Source organism: Chlorocebus sabaeus, chromosome 16 (genome assembly GCF_047675955.1).
Source record: "Chlorocebus sabaeus isolate Y175 chromosome 16, mChlSab1.0.hap1, whole genome shotgun sequence".
Lineage (NCBI taxonomy): Eukaryota > Metazoa > Chordata > Mammalia > Primates > Cercopithecidae > Chlorocebus > Chlorocebus sabaeus.
Window position 1 is genome coordinate 28,647,996 of NC_132919.1, and position 15,813 is coordinate 28,663,808.

Consider the following 15,813-nt stretch of genomic DNA (forward strand, 5'->3'; position numbering starts at 1 on the left):
CAGTGGCTCACGCCTGTAATTCCAGCACTTTGGGAGGCTGAGACAGGCGGATCATGAGGTCAGGAGATCGAGACCATCCTGGCCAACATGGTGAAACCCTGTCTCTACTAAAAATACAAAAAATTAACCGGGCATGGTGGTGGGCGCCTGTAGTCCCAGCTACTCAGGAGGCTGAGGCAAGAGAATGGTGTGAACCCGGGAGGCAGAGCTTGCAGTGAGCCGAGATTGCACCACTGCACGCCAGCCTGGGTGACAGAGCGAGACTGTCTCAACAACAGAAGAAGAGTGATTACAGAAATACATGCAGAGAAATGGCAGTGGCTTGTACAGGGCCACAGCAATGGAGATGAGGATAAATTTTTTGATTCTGAATATATTTTGAAGTTAGAGTCAGCATGGTTTTCTGACACTTTGGATATAAAATGTGAATCAAGGCTTTTTGCCTGAGCAACTATTTAATAGAAGGATGAAAGTGCCATTAACTGCAGTGGGAAAGACTGTGGGTGGAGCAGGTTTGGAGAAGATGAGTAGTTCAGTTTTGGATATGTTAAGTTTGTGATATCCAAGTAAAGATTTTGAATAGGCAGTTGGATGTACAAGTCTGGAATCTGGAAAGAAGTCCAGGCTGGAGACAGAAATTTGAGAGTCGTTACCCTGTAGATCATGTTTAAAACCACAGGACTGTATGAGTTTCATTATACCAAGGAAATAAGTAGTAAGAGAAGAGGACCAAAGGCAGAACCTTAGGGATGCCACCTCTGTTGCCTTTGTTCTTTTTCATCTTTTCAGTAAATGGCACTACTATCTCCCTGATTTCTGAAGCCTAAAATCTAGAAGTCGTCCTTGATTTCTTCCTTCTGTATCCAGACCTGTCCTCTTTGTCTCCACTACCACCAGCCTAGTCCAAGTCACCATTATCTTCTAATTCATCTCCATGCTTCCCCATTTGCCCCCCTACAGTCATTTTCCATCCAGCAGTCAGAATGATCTTGACAGAATGAAGATAATTCCAATTGTATCACACCTCTGTGCAAAACCTGCCAGTGTTCTGCACAGCAAACATTGTGAATGAATGTTCTGACTCACAAATCAGTGTGAAATATTGTCAAACATGAAACAACAGAGTGAAAAGGCAGCCTACAGAAAGGAAAATATATTTTTGCCCTAATAATATATTAACCCCCTAAAATATCCAGAATATGCAAAGAACTCCTACAACATAACAATAAAAAACAAATAATCTAATTTAAAAATGGGCAAAGGACTTAAATGGACATTTCTCTAAAGAAGATATACACATGGCCAACAAACATTGAAAAGATGCTCTACATCATGAATCATCACATACCCATATTCATTGCAGCATTATTCACAATTACCAAGAGGTGGAAACAACTAAATGTCAGTTGACAGATGAGTGGATAAAGAAAAGTTTGTATATTCAAAAAATGGAATCTTATTCAGCCTTAAAAAAGAAGGAAATCCTATCATATGCTATAACATCGCTGAACCTTAGGGATATGATGCTAAGTGAAATAAGCCAAAAAGACAAAATTCTGCATGATTTCAGTTATATGAAGTATCTGAAGTAGTCAAACTCTTAGAAACAGAAAGTAGAAAGGTGGTTGCCAGGAGCTGGGGAGAGTGGCAAAAGGGAGTTGTTTATAATGGATATGGAGCTTCATTTTTTGCGAGATGAAAATGTTCTAGAGCTCTGTTGTACAACAATGTGAATATAGTTAACACGATTGTGCTGTACATGTAAAAATGGTTAATATGGTGAATTTTGTATTGTGTGTTCTTTAGTGCAATAAAACAAAAACCAAATCCCTCCTGTGGTTCCTACTGCACTTAGAATAAGATCCCCAACTTCTTACCCTAGCTGCCAAAGCTGTTTATGATCTTGTTTTGCCAGAATCGCTAAACCTCATCTTGTGCCATTCTTCCCTTGTCTGTTATTGTCCAGCCACAGTTGCTTTCTTTCTATTCCTTACACTCACCAAACTTTTCCCCTGCCTTTGGAATGTTTTTCCCGCTGACTTTTACCAGGCTGGCTGCATCTTGTTTTTTCAGATCTTGACTTAATATTACTTCCTCATGAAGCCTTTTTGTGACTACCTAGTCTCTAGTTGCCACCAATCACTAGCTATATCATGTCACTGTACTTAAATTTCTAGGCTGGGTGTGGTGGCTCACGCCTGTAATCCCAGCACTTTGGGAGGCTGAGGCAGGTGGATCACGAGGTCAAGAGATGGAGACCATCCTGGCCAACATGGTGAAACCCCATCTCTACTAAAAATACAAAAAATTAGCTGGGTGTGGTGGCGTGAGCCTGTAGTCCTAGCTACTTGGGAAGTTGAGGCAGGAGAATTGCTTGAATCTGGGAGGTGGAGGTTGCAGTGCGCCAAGATCATGCCACTGTACTCCAGCCTGGCGTCAGAGCGAGACTCAGTCTCTAAAACAAACAAACAAAATTCTGCATAGCACTTCTCACTCTCTGATATTTTTCTTATTTATATTTGTTTACTGTCTGATTCCCCTATATAATAATTTTATAAGTTTTTTATATTTTAGAATTTAAAGTTTTTAAACTTTAAAAGAATGTTATGAGAAAGCAGGGACCTTGTCTGTTTTGTTCATCACCGTATCCCAAGCACCTAGAATAGGTGCCTGGCATATATGCCTGGCATATAGTAGGTGCTCAATAAATATTTGCTGAATGAAAACTGAGCTTCCTATTCTTAAATGATCATTTCTTGAAAAGGACTACTCTTCTCCCCAAGCTCCAGACCTGTCTTTTTGAATTACTTCTTGGGTATTTCTGTCTAAATATTCTACAGATACCTCAAATTCAACATGCCCCTTTCTGCTCAGTTACTCTTGCAGACCTTATTTTTTCTCTGTTAATGGCATCATCATTAGCCTGATTGATCAGGCCAGAGGTCCTCTTTGATTCCTTTCTTTCTCTCAACTCCCACTATCTATCAGATCCTGTCAGTATCTTATCTCACATCTTTCCCTTTTCTTCCACACAGTTGCCACCACAACATTTTAGGCCTAATTACTTTTTACTTGGATCATTGTAAGAAACTGCCTGACTGGGCTTTTTGCTTCCAATCCCGCACACTTTTCCAGACTGTACTATCTTCTATTCATCATGCTACTTTTCTATTCAAAACTAACAGATGAAATGTCATTTTTTTTATGCCTTAGAAAGCCATGGAAACCTTTATCCTCAGCCTCCTTTAGACCCCAGTTACCTTTCCAGCCTCACCATTCAAGATACCCCTGCAGCTCTGTGCTCCTGCCCTCATTCTGTGGCCTTGTCAGCCTCATAACTGGTGGTCAGTATACACCAGCAGCCTCCACCTTTACAAAGCCATTTCCCCTGACTACAGTGCTCCTGAACCCCCACATCTCTTTGGCTGACTCATAGTTTTGTCTTTAAGATCTAACTAAAAAACTGCCTCCCCAAGAAGCCTTTATAGATCTTCCCTCAACTCCAAAATTGAAATTAGTGGCATAGACCCATAATATCTCTATTATTAATATCATTTTTTTTTTTCTTTTTTTCTTTTTTTTCCAAGATAGGATCTTACTTTGTTACCCAGATTGGAGTGCAGTGGTGCAATCTTGGCTCACTGCAGCCTTGACCTCCTGAGCTTAAGCGATCCTCGCACCTCAACCTCCTGAGTAGCTGTGATGACAGGCATGTGCCACCATGCCCAGCTAATTTTTTTGTATTTTTTGTAGAGATGGGGTTTTGCTGTGTTGCCTAGGCTGGTCTCGACCTCTGAGCTCAAGAAATCTGCCCAGCCTCCCAAAATATTTATTGAGCACCTACTATATGCTAGGCACTATTTTAGGTACTGCCCTCAGCCTCTCAAAGTGTTAAGATTACAGGCATGAGCCACCTCGCCCAGCCTATTATCATTTTTTAAATTGTGGTAAAGTACACATAATATAAAATTTACCACTGTAACTATTTTTAAGGGTACAATTCCCTGTCATTAAGTGCATTTACATTGCTATACAACATTCACCACTCTCCTCTACTGTCATATTTAATTATTTATGGATGTGGTTGTCCCCTCCTCTGATTAGAAACAAACACTTGGCATTATTTGTAAGTGCTGAATTAACATGGATGAACATGAATATAATCAGATCATCTCCTGAGATGAGGTGTCACGTCACCAGCATCCTTGTGATCCTGCTTGGTTAACTTGAGGATTGTGTTCAGTTTTCTTCTTTGTACTTACTCAAAATGGCATTGGTTAGAGTTCATGGAGTCCTGGATTTTTAAAGGTTCTTTGCCCAATTTCTTCTTTAGAAGTTTTTGATGCTTTACACTTAACCTAACTTTTTTGTCTTACCGGTATCTATCCTATAAATATGCCAGTGAAATGGAGCATATTGCGTTAGGTAAGGTGTGCATATTTCAAGAACTAGATGTGTTTCAAAGCACATAATAAAACTTCAGCAAAAATGAGGTTAAGCGTTTAGGCTCCAATAATATTGCTACGATTTTATTTCTGTCAAAGTTTTGTTATTTTTGCTATATTGTTTGCTTTTCTTCAATGTTTTATAAGCCCCTGTTCTGTGATGAACTCCTAATAAGCTGTGCTTAAAACTATGACATTGACCTTTCTCCAGAACCAGGTTTCAGAATTGTCTGTTTTTCACATTCTCTCCCTGCCTTTTCTCTTATAATCAAATCAGCATGTTTTTGTTTTTGTTTTGGAGACGGAGTCTCACTCTGTTGTCCAGGCTGGAGTGCAGTGGCACTATCTCTGCTAATTGCAACCTCTGCCTCCTGGGTTCAAGCAATTCTTCTGCCTCAGCCTCCCCAGTAGCTGGGACTACAGGCGTGTGCCACCACACCCAGCTAATTTTTTGTATTTTTAGTAGAGACAGGATTTCACCATGTTGCCCAGGCTAGTCTCAAACTCCTGAACTCAGGCAATCTGCCCTTCTCCACCTCACAAAGTGCTAGGATTACAGGCATGGGCCATTGTGCCCGGCCCAAATCAGCATGTGTTTTTAAACATCATAGAATGCGAGGGTTGGAAGGGTCTTTTGTGATCAGCTAACATTCACTTTGTATATAAATAAATAAATAAATAAATACCCATGTTAATGCCAAAGGGTTCTCATCCAGTAAGTGGCAGAAGAATCTATGATGGAAGCATATCTTTTGGTGCTGTCAGTGAAAGGGAAGTTATTCTCCCTCCTGATCTGAAGGGTCCTATGTGACATCATCTGAGAGGCACTGGGGGTTGAGGAAAGATGACCCTTAAAATCTGCATTTGCGCTTTGCAAGAGCAAGGCAAGATCACAGAGAAGTTACACATGCTCCTTTCTTCACTTTTTAGTCTTTATCCGCTAAAAACAAGATGTGAGAAAATCAAGTGACAAGAATGATAGGGTAATAGGCTGTCAACAAAATGAGTGTGTGGGCTTATATAGGTATAAATGTGGTGAAGGTCATAGACCATGGATGCTTATTCCCTTTTAAGTTCCACCTTCCATTTAACACATTTTGAAAGAATTTATTGTGTCTTATTTTCCCCTTTGTGCCCCACTTTTCGTATCTGTAAAATGGATGAAATAGTAGTATCTGAAATAGTACATACAATTGCTGTAAAGATTAAATGCTAATACACATAAAGCTCTTAGAACAGGTCTGGTATATAATAAACACTCAAAGCTATTATCGTTATTGTTACTGGTATTAACTGATATCTTTGTACTTTTCATAACTGCTCATTCTATTAATTAAATGTATTTTTCACTATATGTTCTTTTTCAATGTATATTCCTTTTAACCTTCCTTCTTAGCCTCCACTATAGTTCAGATGCCTTCTACAATTTCAAACAATTTAATGAAAAGAAAAGAAAATTTATACATGCAGAGTTGGCTGATTTAATTTCTTCAGTCTTTTGGAGGGTATAATTATTTTCCTTCTGAGAGTAAACTTATTTTTTCCATGTTACAGGTGGTATGCAAGATTACAATTATGTGTGGGCCAACTGTTTTGAGATCACATTAGAACTGTCTTGTTGCAAGTACCCACCTGCTTCACAGCTTCGACAGGAATGGGAGAACAATCGTGAGTCTTTGATCACATTGATTGAAAAGGTAAAAGTAGATGACTGAAAGGTTGGGGTATAGAAACAGGATTAAATAAGAGAGAAATCTGGATGCATGTGAATGACAATCTATACAGTATTAGATGTCCTTTATCTGTTTTTACTACTTAAGATTATAAATTATCTTTAAAGATTATTAGGTTACAATCTATTAAAACATATTCTAGTTCTGCTTCCCCTGCCCCTTACCCCCAGCTCTCTGCTCCATAGGGCTTCCTTTGCCTGTCTTGGAACACTTACTTATACAAACTGAAATAATTAGCCAAATTTGTACTTTCAGGTTCTTACAATGTCACGTGATCGTATTTGCTAGTGAGCCTTTACCACTATATGAACCATGGACATCAGTTTAATTTAAACATCACACAGACTAATACAGCAATTGGATATACCAGCAATTACACCCTGTTGAGAAAACTAGAAGTCTGGCTTTGAGGAGAGGGAATTTTAAAAGCACCGTACTAGTGTCGAGTTCAGACACATGGCTTAAGTTTAAGGATTTACTACTTCTGTCTGTATTTTATTTAAACTTCAAGGGATTGAAAATGTTTTGGGGGAGAGAGAAGAGTCACTTTATTTTTTAGAAATTCTACTATCAGTGCAGAGAAAAGTTGTGCCCTCTTGCGTTCTAAATTCATGGTCTCTGAACTTGGATTCTTGTCTTCTTAGGTTCACATTGGAGTAAAAGGATTTGTTAAAGATTCCATAACAGGATCTGGTTTAGAGAATGCAACCATCTCAGTGGCTGGTATTAATCATAATATCACGACAGGCAGATTTGGTGATTTCTACCGATTACTTGTTCCTGGAACTTATAACCTTACAGTAGTTTTAACTGGGTAAGAATTTAAACTATGTAGACTCTTAGTTAAAATGTCAAGTCTCTGTTTAATATCTAAGACAGAAATATAGTCTAGTACATGTTGTTTATTTTTGTGGCTTTTATTTTTCCGTATTTTCTGATTTTTCTCCTTTTGTAATAAGAAAATACTATTGTGGAGTTTTTTGTCACATAGTCTAATGGTACAATGGGATATGAAGCATAGTTGTAGCAATAGAGGAAGGACAGTTTTTAAAACGTGAAAAGATATTCAGTTGTGTAAAGCATTGCCTTAAAGCTAACTGAATACCAGAGTAGAAGAAACCCAGTGCTCTGTAAATGACACTTTTGAAGAACTGTCTTAACAGCTTTCTAATTTATTAAATGAGTGGTTTCGCCGGGCGCGGTGGCTCAAGCCTGTAATCCCAGCACTTTGGGAGGCTGAGACGGGCGGATCATGAGGTCAGGAGATCGAGACCATCCTGGCTAACACGGTGAAACCCCGTGTCTACTAAAAAATACAAAAAACTAGACGGGCGAGGTGGTGGGCGCCTGTAGTCCCAGCTACTCGGGAGGCTGAGGCAGGAGAATGGCGTAAACCCGGGAGGCGGAGCTTGCAGTGAGCTGAGATCCGGCCACTGCACTCCAGCTTGGGCGACAGCGCGAGACTCCGTCTCAAAAATAAATAAATAAATATAAATAAATAAATAAATAAATAAATAAATAAATAAATAAATAAATGAGTGGTTTCCCACCTCCCCTGGAAAGCTTTCTGGAAGCTCACTTTGATAAGGATTTAATTGATAACCTTTAATCTTGAACTTTCCTGCTTGAAAAAGAAGTTGGAATGTCAGTTTGATAAGACACTGCAAAGAATTGTATAATTTATCCCTTGTTTGAGTACTGTAGCAGCGGTTACAATGGAGTAACAGCCGCATCTTTCAACATGTTCTTTCCTTTGAATGTAATTTTTTTGGTATACATTCTAGTGTGTGGTACTTGAGAAGATTTGGTAAGAGAAATAGTTGTTTAATCTGGGGTTCTTTGTGAAATAATGTCCTAAAACTCTTAAATTTACACATCTCTATTTAGTTTGAGTTTTGATAGATTGCTAAGCATAAGAGGATGAAAAGGCTTCTGTGCTTTTATAATGTTAAAGCATTGTATGTCTTAACTATAAACCGTTTACTTTTCCAATTTTTTTTCTCAGGTATATGCCATTGACTGTTACTAATATAGTGGTGAAAGAAGGACCAGCCACAGAGGTGGATTTGTCTCTTAGGCCAACTGTAACTTCAGTAATCCCTGACACAACAGAGGCTGTAGCAACTGCTAGCACAGTTGCTATACCTAATATTCTTTCTGGAACATCATCCTCCTACCAGCCAATTCAGCCGAAGGACTTTCACCACCACCATTTCCCTGATATGGAAATCTTCTTGAGAAGGTTTGCCAATGAATATCCTAACATTACCCGGCTTTATTCATTGGGAAAATCAGTGGAGTCAAGAGAACTTTATGTGATGGAGATATCTGATAATCCAGGTGTCCATGAACCAGGTAACTGGTATGGTCTTACACATAATTTCAGTAGTGCCCCTCAAAGCCATGTTCAATATTGCTATGTTTCATCCAGAAAGGTCGCCTACAGTTTGTATAACTGGCATTAAGAAAACCTAACTAAAATTAAAAGAAAGCAAAAAAAAAAAATGTAACTAATCTTTTCCCGTAAAAGAGGAAATCCTTTTGCTAACCCATATTAGGCATGGTATTTAATATGTGCATAGATTAGATTTATTCTGCTAATAGTGTTTTATTTATTTATATTACATGGCATATATATACTTTGAGCCTGCTCAGACATACGTATTAGTAAGGAAACTGCTTTATAAGATGTTTCTGAAGGTTTTTTCTGCCTCCTTTGCCAAAATACATGTTTAAAAAAATTTTAGTACAGGATTTATATATGTTGGGGAAAAAAACAGAGTCCATGATGATTAAAAACGAAAAAAAGCCTTCCATGTAATTACTTTGTTTTCAGGTGAACCAGAATTTAAGTACATTGGAAATATGCATGGAAATGAAGTGGTTGGAAGAGAACTGCTGTTGAACCTTATCGAATACCTTTGTAAGAACTTTGGAACAGACCCTGAAGTCACAGATTTGGTTCATAGCACTAGAATTCACCTTATGCCATCCATGAATCCTGATGGATATGAAAAGTCCCAGGAAGGTAAAGAATAGCTATTAATTCTTAATCATTTTGATCATCATATAGAATGATTATTTTGATGTAGAACAGAATTTGAACTGGTTCTTTCGGAATTTCTTCCTATTTTTTTCCTTATAATTTGTGATTGATTTTAGCTCTTGTATTCTTATATGATGATCTGGTCTGTTCAGGAATTATGTGATCAAATTTATATATTTAGTGGTGTTTTCCATTTGGTAATGGTTCTTATTTACTAGAAATAGAATATAAGACTTTTACAAATTGTTTTATTTCAGCAATAGTTCTGTTGACAAAGAGTCAAACTCTGTAAAATATTTGAAGGGATTTATTCTGAGCCAAATATGAGTGACTATGGCCCATGACACAGCCCTCAGACCCTGACGACATGTGTTCAGAGTAGTCAGGGTGCAGCTTGGTTTTATACATTTTAAGAAGACATGAGACATCAATCAAACACATTTAAGATATACATTGGTTTGGTCCAAAAAGGGGTGAGGGTTGAAAGAGTTATTATCAATTGAAAGGAATGTCTGGGTTAGGATAAGAGGTTGTAGTTACCAAAGTTTGATCATGTAGATGAAGCCTCCAGGTAGCAGGCTTCACAGAGAATAGATTGTAAATGTTTCTTATCAGACTTAAGGCCTCTGTTGGTATTAAATGTTGATTGGCTTTTCCTGATTTCCAAAAGAGAGGAGGCATAATGAGGCATGTCTGACCCCCATTTCCCGTCACGGGCTGAACCAGTCTTTCAGGTTAACTTTGGAGTGCCCTGGTCAAGAGGAGGGAATCTATTCAGATAGGCCCTGCCTATTGAGCAGGGCCTTAGAATTTTATTTTGAGTTTACAGTTCTTATTAAATTATTATTTTGGAAACCTTATTTCATAAGTGAAAAATCAAACCAGATAACTCTCTGAGCCAGTGACTCTGTTTTGACTCTTAGTTCTACTCCCTGTGCATGTTCCAGACTTGCTAATTTATTGACTTCCCGATTTCTTTGCCTTCTCTGGGCAAGCCCATCTTTCCTGGGGCGTTATGGTATGGGCTGGGACAGCAGACCCTTATAAACAACACTAGGGGAGTGAGAGTTCATCTTTTCCCAGCCCATGATTTCTTCCAGCCAATGATATCTATCAGGCACCACAGTATAATATGGAGCCTCATGACTTATTACTAGCACTGACTGGATCATTGGGAGGATCAGTTGGTCATTAGTTGGTCATTAGTACCCAGGAGTTGGTCATTAGTACCCAGAAGCTCTCTTGAACAAATGGGCACAAGATCTTACTGTATATGTATATATTTTAGATTTTTCCCCCTAAGGTTCTCATTCTCTGTCAGTGCCACAAATCTCTCCTACGTACTCCCTAGACCGTTCTGAAAGGTGGAACTAATTACACTAGTAAGCCCTCCAGTTTTCTTCAGTCTCTTGCAATTTTTCTCATTATAATGACAATAGTAAGGCTCCTACTCCGTATTAAAATGGAATATGCACAGTTAAGCTTAAATTGAACTTTCTCCTCCGTCAGGTTAAACTTCCAGCTGTGTTCTTGGCTAACTTTACCTTTTTGTGATCACTTTAATGTGAGCATATCACAATTTTCTTTTCATTTGGTCTATTTCTTACAATGTCTTAGTGAGCTTTATACAAGTACAGAGAGGAGTGTAGAGTTCCTGGCCAGGCGTAGTGGCTCACGCTTATAATCCCAGCACTTTGGGAGGTCGAGGTGGGTGGATCATTTGAGGCCAGGAGTTCAAGAGCAGCCTGGCCAACATGGTGAAACCCTGTTTCTACTGAAAATACAAAAATGTAGCTGGACGTGGTGGCACATACCTGTAATTCCAGCTACTTGGGGGGCTGAGGCACAAGAATTGCTTGAACCCGGGAGGTGGAGGTAGCAGTGAGCCGAGATGGCGCCACTGCACTATAGTCTAGGCCACAGAATGAGACTCTGTCTCAAAAAAAAAAAAAAAAAGAAAAAGAAAAAAGAGTATAGAGTTTCCCTCTGATCAGTAATTTCCATTCAACATTGTGATCATGTCATTATATGTGGATTAGTGACACTTAAACAGTGCTTTAATGTAATTTGTCTAATTGGAATTTTTTTCCTCCCAGATTATGAGCAGAGGACAAAAATAAAACGATAATGGTTTTACCTTTCTGTTCAAAATATCTGGAAGAGATACAGTTTTTAAACACATAGTGTGAAAAAGATGTGTTTTAATTGTAATGCCCAGCCAGGCACTGTGGCTCACACCTGTAATCCCAGCACTTTGGGAGGCTGAGGCGGGTGGATCACAAGGTCAGGAGTTTGAGACCAGCCTGGCGAACATGGTGAAATCTCATCTCTACTAAAGATACAGAAAATTAGCTGGGTGTGGTGGTGCACACCTGTAATCCCAGCTACTGGCGTGGCTGAGGCAGGAGAATCGCTTGAACCTGGGAAGCAGAGGTTGCAGTAAGCTGAGATTGTGCCATTGCACTCCAGCCTGGGCAACAAGGCGAGACTCCATCTCAAAAAAAAAAAAAAAAAAAAAAAAAAGTAATGTCTTACAGGTTCTTCCTGCCTGCTACACAGGCAAAACAGTGCATTGAGACCATGGTATCGCATTAAAGAGTTTAATTAATGCAAGGCCAGCCACGCAGGAGAACTGGAGTTATCACTCAAATCAGTCTCCCCGAAGGCTCAGAGATTAGGGTTTTTCAAAGATAGTTTGATGGACAAGGGGCTAGAGAATGGGTTGATTGGTTGGAGATGAAATCATAGGGATGTGGAAAACAGTCCTCATGTGCTGAGTCAGCTTCTGGTTGGGAGCCACAGGACCAGCTGAGTTACAAGTCACTGGTCTTGGTGATGTCAGCTGGTTGTCAGAAATGCAAAAGTCCGAAAAACGTTTCAGAAGGCCAATCTTAGGTTCAATAGTGATGTTATCTACAGGAGTAGTTGGGGAAGTTACAAATCTTATAACTTCCAAAACGATGGCTGGTTATCCTTTAATTACACATACGTGTTAGCCAAATTCACGCCCCTCTGATAATCCCAACCTTGTGACCTTTCATTAGTTTTACAAAGGTGGTTTAGTTTTGGGAAAGGTTATTATCATCCTTGCTTTAAAATTAAACTGTAAGCTAAATTTCTCCCAAAGTTAGCTTGGCCGATGCCCAGGAATGACCAAGGACAGCTTGGAGGTTAGAAGTAAGGTGGAGTCTGGCCAGGCGTGGTGGCTCACTCCTGTAATCCTAGCACTTTGGGAGGCTGAGGGGGGGCGAGTCACCTGATGTCAGGAGTTCAAGACCAGCCTGGCCAACATGATGAAACCCCATCTCTACTAAAAAATACAAAAATTAGCCGGGCATAATGGCAGGTGCCTGGAATCCCAGCTACTTGGGAGGCTGAGATGGGAGAATTGCTTGAACCCGGGAGATGGTGGTTGCAGTGAGCTGAGATTGCGCCACTACACTCTAGCCTGGGTGGCTGAGACTGCATCTCAAAAAAAAAAAAAAAAAAATGTGGAGTCAACTATGTCAGATTTGTCCTACTGTAATAATTTTGCAAAGGCAGTTTCATAATCATAGGTGATTGATAATAGTGAAGCCTGATATGTTCACATTTGCCTTGAGTTAAGGTATCTGAAGTAGTACGTGTTGGAATAAAATAGAAGTGAACATGGCTTATATTCACATCCTTTATCATATCATACAGGAGATTCAATAAGTGTAATTGGCAGAAACAATAGCAACAACTTTGACCTGAACCGAAATTTCCCAGACCAGTTTGTTCAGATCACAGATCCTACGCAACCAGAAACTATTGCTGTAATGAGCTGGATGAAGTCCTATCCATTTGTACTTTCAGCAAACCTGCATGGAGGTATGGCAACTTTATATTCTACTAATTAGTTCTTGTTGAGAGCATTTGGAAATCCTGGTGGAATTTTATCTGTTTGTAGTGTTATGCTTTCTTAAAATGAGTATCGTGTTACTGCTTTTATGGCAGACAACAGTAAAGGTCTTTTCTCATTACTTTTTCAGCCAGTGTCCTGGCTGTTTCTTTCCTCCTGCTTTCTCTCATTTTTTTCCTCCTCTTCTCTTCTCCTTCTACCCCCATCTCTTCTCTCCACCCTTTCTCCTCTCCTTTCTCACCTACTACTTCTCTCTCTCCCTTCTCTTATCTCCTCTCCCCTTTCTTCTCTGTCTTGTCTTTTTTCTCCTCTCCTCCTCCCCCATCTCTCCCCCTACTCTGCTCTTCCTTCTCCTCTCCTCTTCCTCTCATAGTTCTTCAGGTATTTTATATTTATCTCTCACACTGGGAACTTGGTAACATATTCTTTGTCATTAATAAAAATTGATCCAAATGTTTAGTTCTGTTTTCTCCTTGAAGTTTAATAAATTCTTTCATGTAAATTTAGATTTTGATATTCTCTAATTTTCACTTGGTATGTCCTTAACTGCAGCAAAATGACCACATTCTCATGTAGTACCTGAGCTCATATACCTCCATATAATTTAGCAGGGATGGATCGGTTGAATAGAATGAGTGTCAAGATTAAAAATCACCACAACGTCCAACTAAGGTTGTGAATAAGAGTGAAGATATCAGTACCCAAGAGAACCAAAATGTGTCCACACGTAAACTCACTTGAACAAAATGTTCACTCATTTAATGTACAATGCTTATGTATATGAATGTTCAGTGTACACGAATGTTCATTCAGGATTATTCACAATAACAAAAAAGTAGAAACAACCCAAACAACCATCATCTGATAAATGGATAAATAAAATGTGGTCTGCCCTTACAATGAATATTATTTGTCTCGAAAAGGAATCAAGTGCTGATACATGCTATAACATAGATCCTTGAAACCTTATGCTAAGTGACAAAAGCCAGTCATAAGAGACCACATGGTGCATGATTATTATTTTTTTAAATCAAGTTAATGATTATATTTTTATGAAATTTTTATAGTAGGCATATCCATAGAGACAGAAAGTAGATTAAAGATTGCATTGGGCTGAAGTGAATAGTGGTAGGAGGTGATAGGGGAGTGACTGCTAGTGGATTTTGGGGTTTCTTTTTGGAGTTATGAAAATGTTCTATAACTAGATAGTGGTAGTGGTTGTACAACCCTGTGAATATAACCAACTTTAAATGGGTGAATTGCATGGTATTTGAATTACATCAGTAACACTGCTAAAAAACAAAAACAAAAACAAAACAGAGTAACAAGTATTAGCACCAGGGGCAATGGAGAAGAAATTTAGTTTCAACATTTATTGGAATATCCAGAAGTATCATAGTTGAGCCTTCATGTCATATAGAGTAGCCTGCCATTTTAGAATGACAGTACATACTGACGGATATTTAGATTTAGGAAGTTAATTGAGATTCTCCAAAAATTGCTTTGAAAGATTGCCAATAGTAGAAAAAAGTACTTCTACAGTTGGTAATCATATATTCTTCTCAGAGAGTCAAATAAGAACTATGAAGTTATACCCTACTTGGCAAAATAAATTTTTTGTTTCTTTTATTATATTTTATGTGTTTAATGCTGTGTTTGATAGAAGACACTTTCTATTTAGAGCTTTAAAAATATTCTCATAATAAATCACACATCATGTTGGCTAAATCTAAAAAGTTAATAATAGTTACATTCCGGTGAAAATAAGTCACAGATTTACAGGTGTGGTATCCAGACCTTGGCATGGTGAGAGGTAGGAATCTTCAGTCGTGCAGACATTTTTCTTTCCATGACATATTTTGTTTTCTCATCTTAAAATCCTTATTTAAATGGAGTTTGAAATCTTGGCAAAGCAGTTTGAAGGAGAATTTCTTTGTTGCTGTACAGGAGTAAAAAACCTCATAGATTCCGTAGCTGGGGCTTGTGAATTAAGGTGATAAAAGACAGATTAAAAGGAAAAAGCATACAAATTTTATTGATGTTTGTATGTGGCACAGGCAACAGGCGGTGGGGGAGTTCATAGGAAAGACATGAAACCCTCAGAAAAGCAGTTAGTGTTAAGGACTTAGTGCTCTTATAACAAAGGGTGATAGATACCTTGTGGAAAAGTGACTACACAAAGGAAGGGGTTTGGACTTCTAAGGGTGATAAATTGTAGGAAAGTGACTAGGAAATATGTGGGGGAAACTAATGAAAGATGAGGGTTATTTCACTAAGGTTTGTTTGTGTCAACTCATCTTGGCATTGATTATCCCATCTCTGATGGTACCAGGAAAGTGCCTTTCTCACGTGAAATTTATGCCCAATTTTAGGCAGAAAGGGGGAGGGTAGATAGCCTTTCCTGCATCTGCTGTTTCTCAGTTGCCTTCAGCTCTAAATAATTAATATGCTAAAGAGTCATATTCTGGGGCAGCATGTTCTGATTCCTTTCACTGCCAACTTTATAATTTAGAAGGATCTTGAAAGAAGATAGGGTAAAGCAATATTCTTTTTCATAAATTTTCAAAAATTTTGATACTAATTTTTTTATTGAGGCGAAGTTTACATAATTCCAGTGGCATTTAGTGCATTCATAGTGTTTTGTAACTGCCCCCTCTATATTGTTCCAAAACATTTTTATCTCCCCGAAAGGATACCCCACACCCA

The 15,813-nt window shown here is 38.7% G+C and overlaps 1 protein-coding gene across 1 annotated transcript in view; it reads left to right on the plus strand.

Moving 5' to 3' along the window:
• The window catches only part of CPD (carboxypeptidase D), a 90,456-nt gene that overhangs the window by 36,053 nt on the left and 38,590 nt on the right, over positions 1-15,813 (plus strand). The window contains exons 3-7 of the mRNA XM_073004811.1: positions 6,000-6,142; positions 6,823-6,992; positions 8,184-8,533; positions 9,015-9,206; positions 12,909-13,076. Coding sequence (XP_072860912.1) covers positions 6,000-6,142; positions 6,823-6,992; positions 8,184-8,533; positions 9,015-9,206; positions 12,909-13,076 — 1,023 coding nt within the window. The remainder of the gene's footprint in view (positions 1-5,999; positions 6,143-6,822; positions 6,993-8,183; positions 8,534-9,014; positions 9,207-12,908; positions 13,077-15,813) is intronic.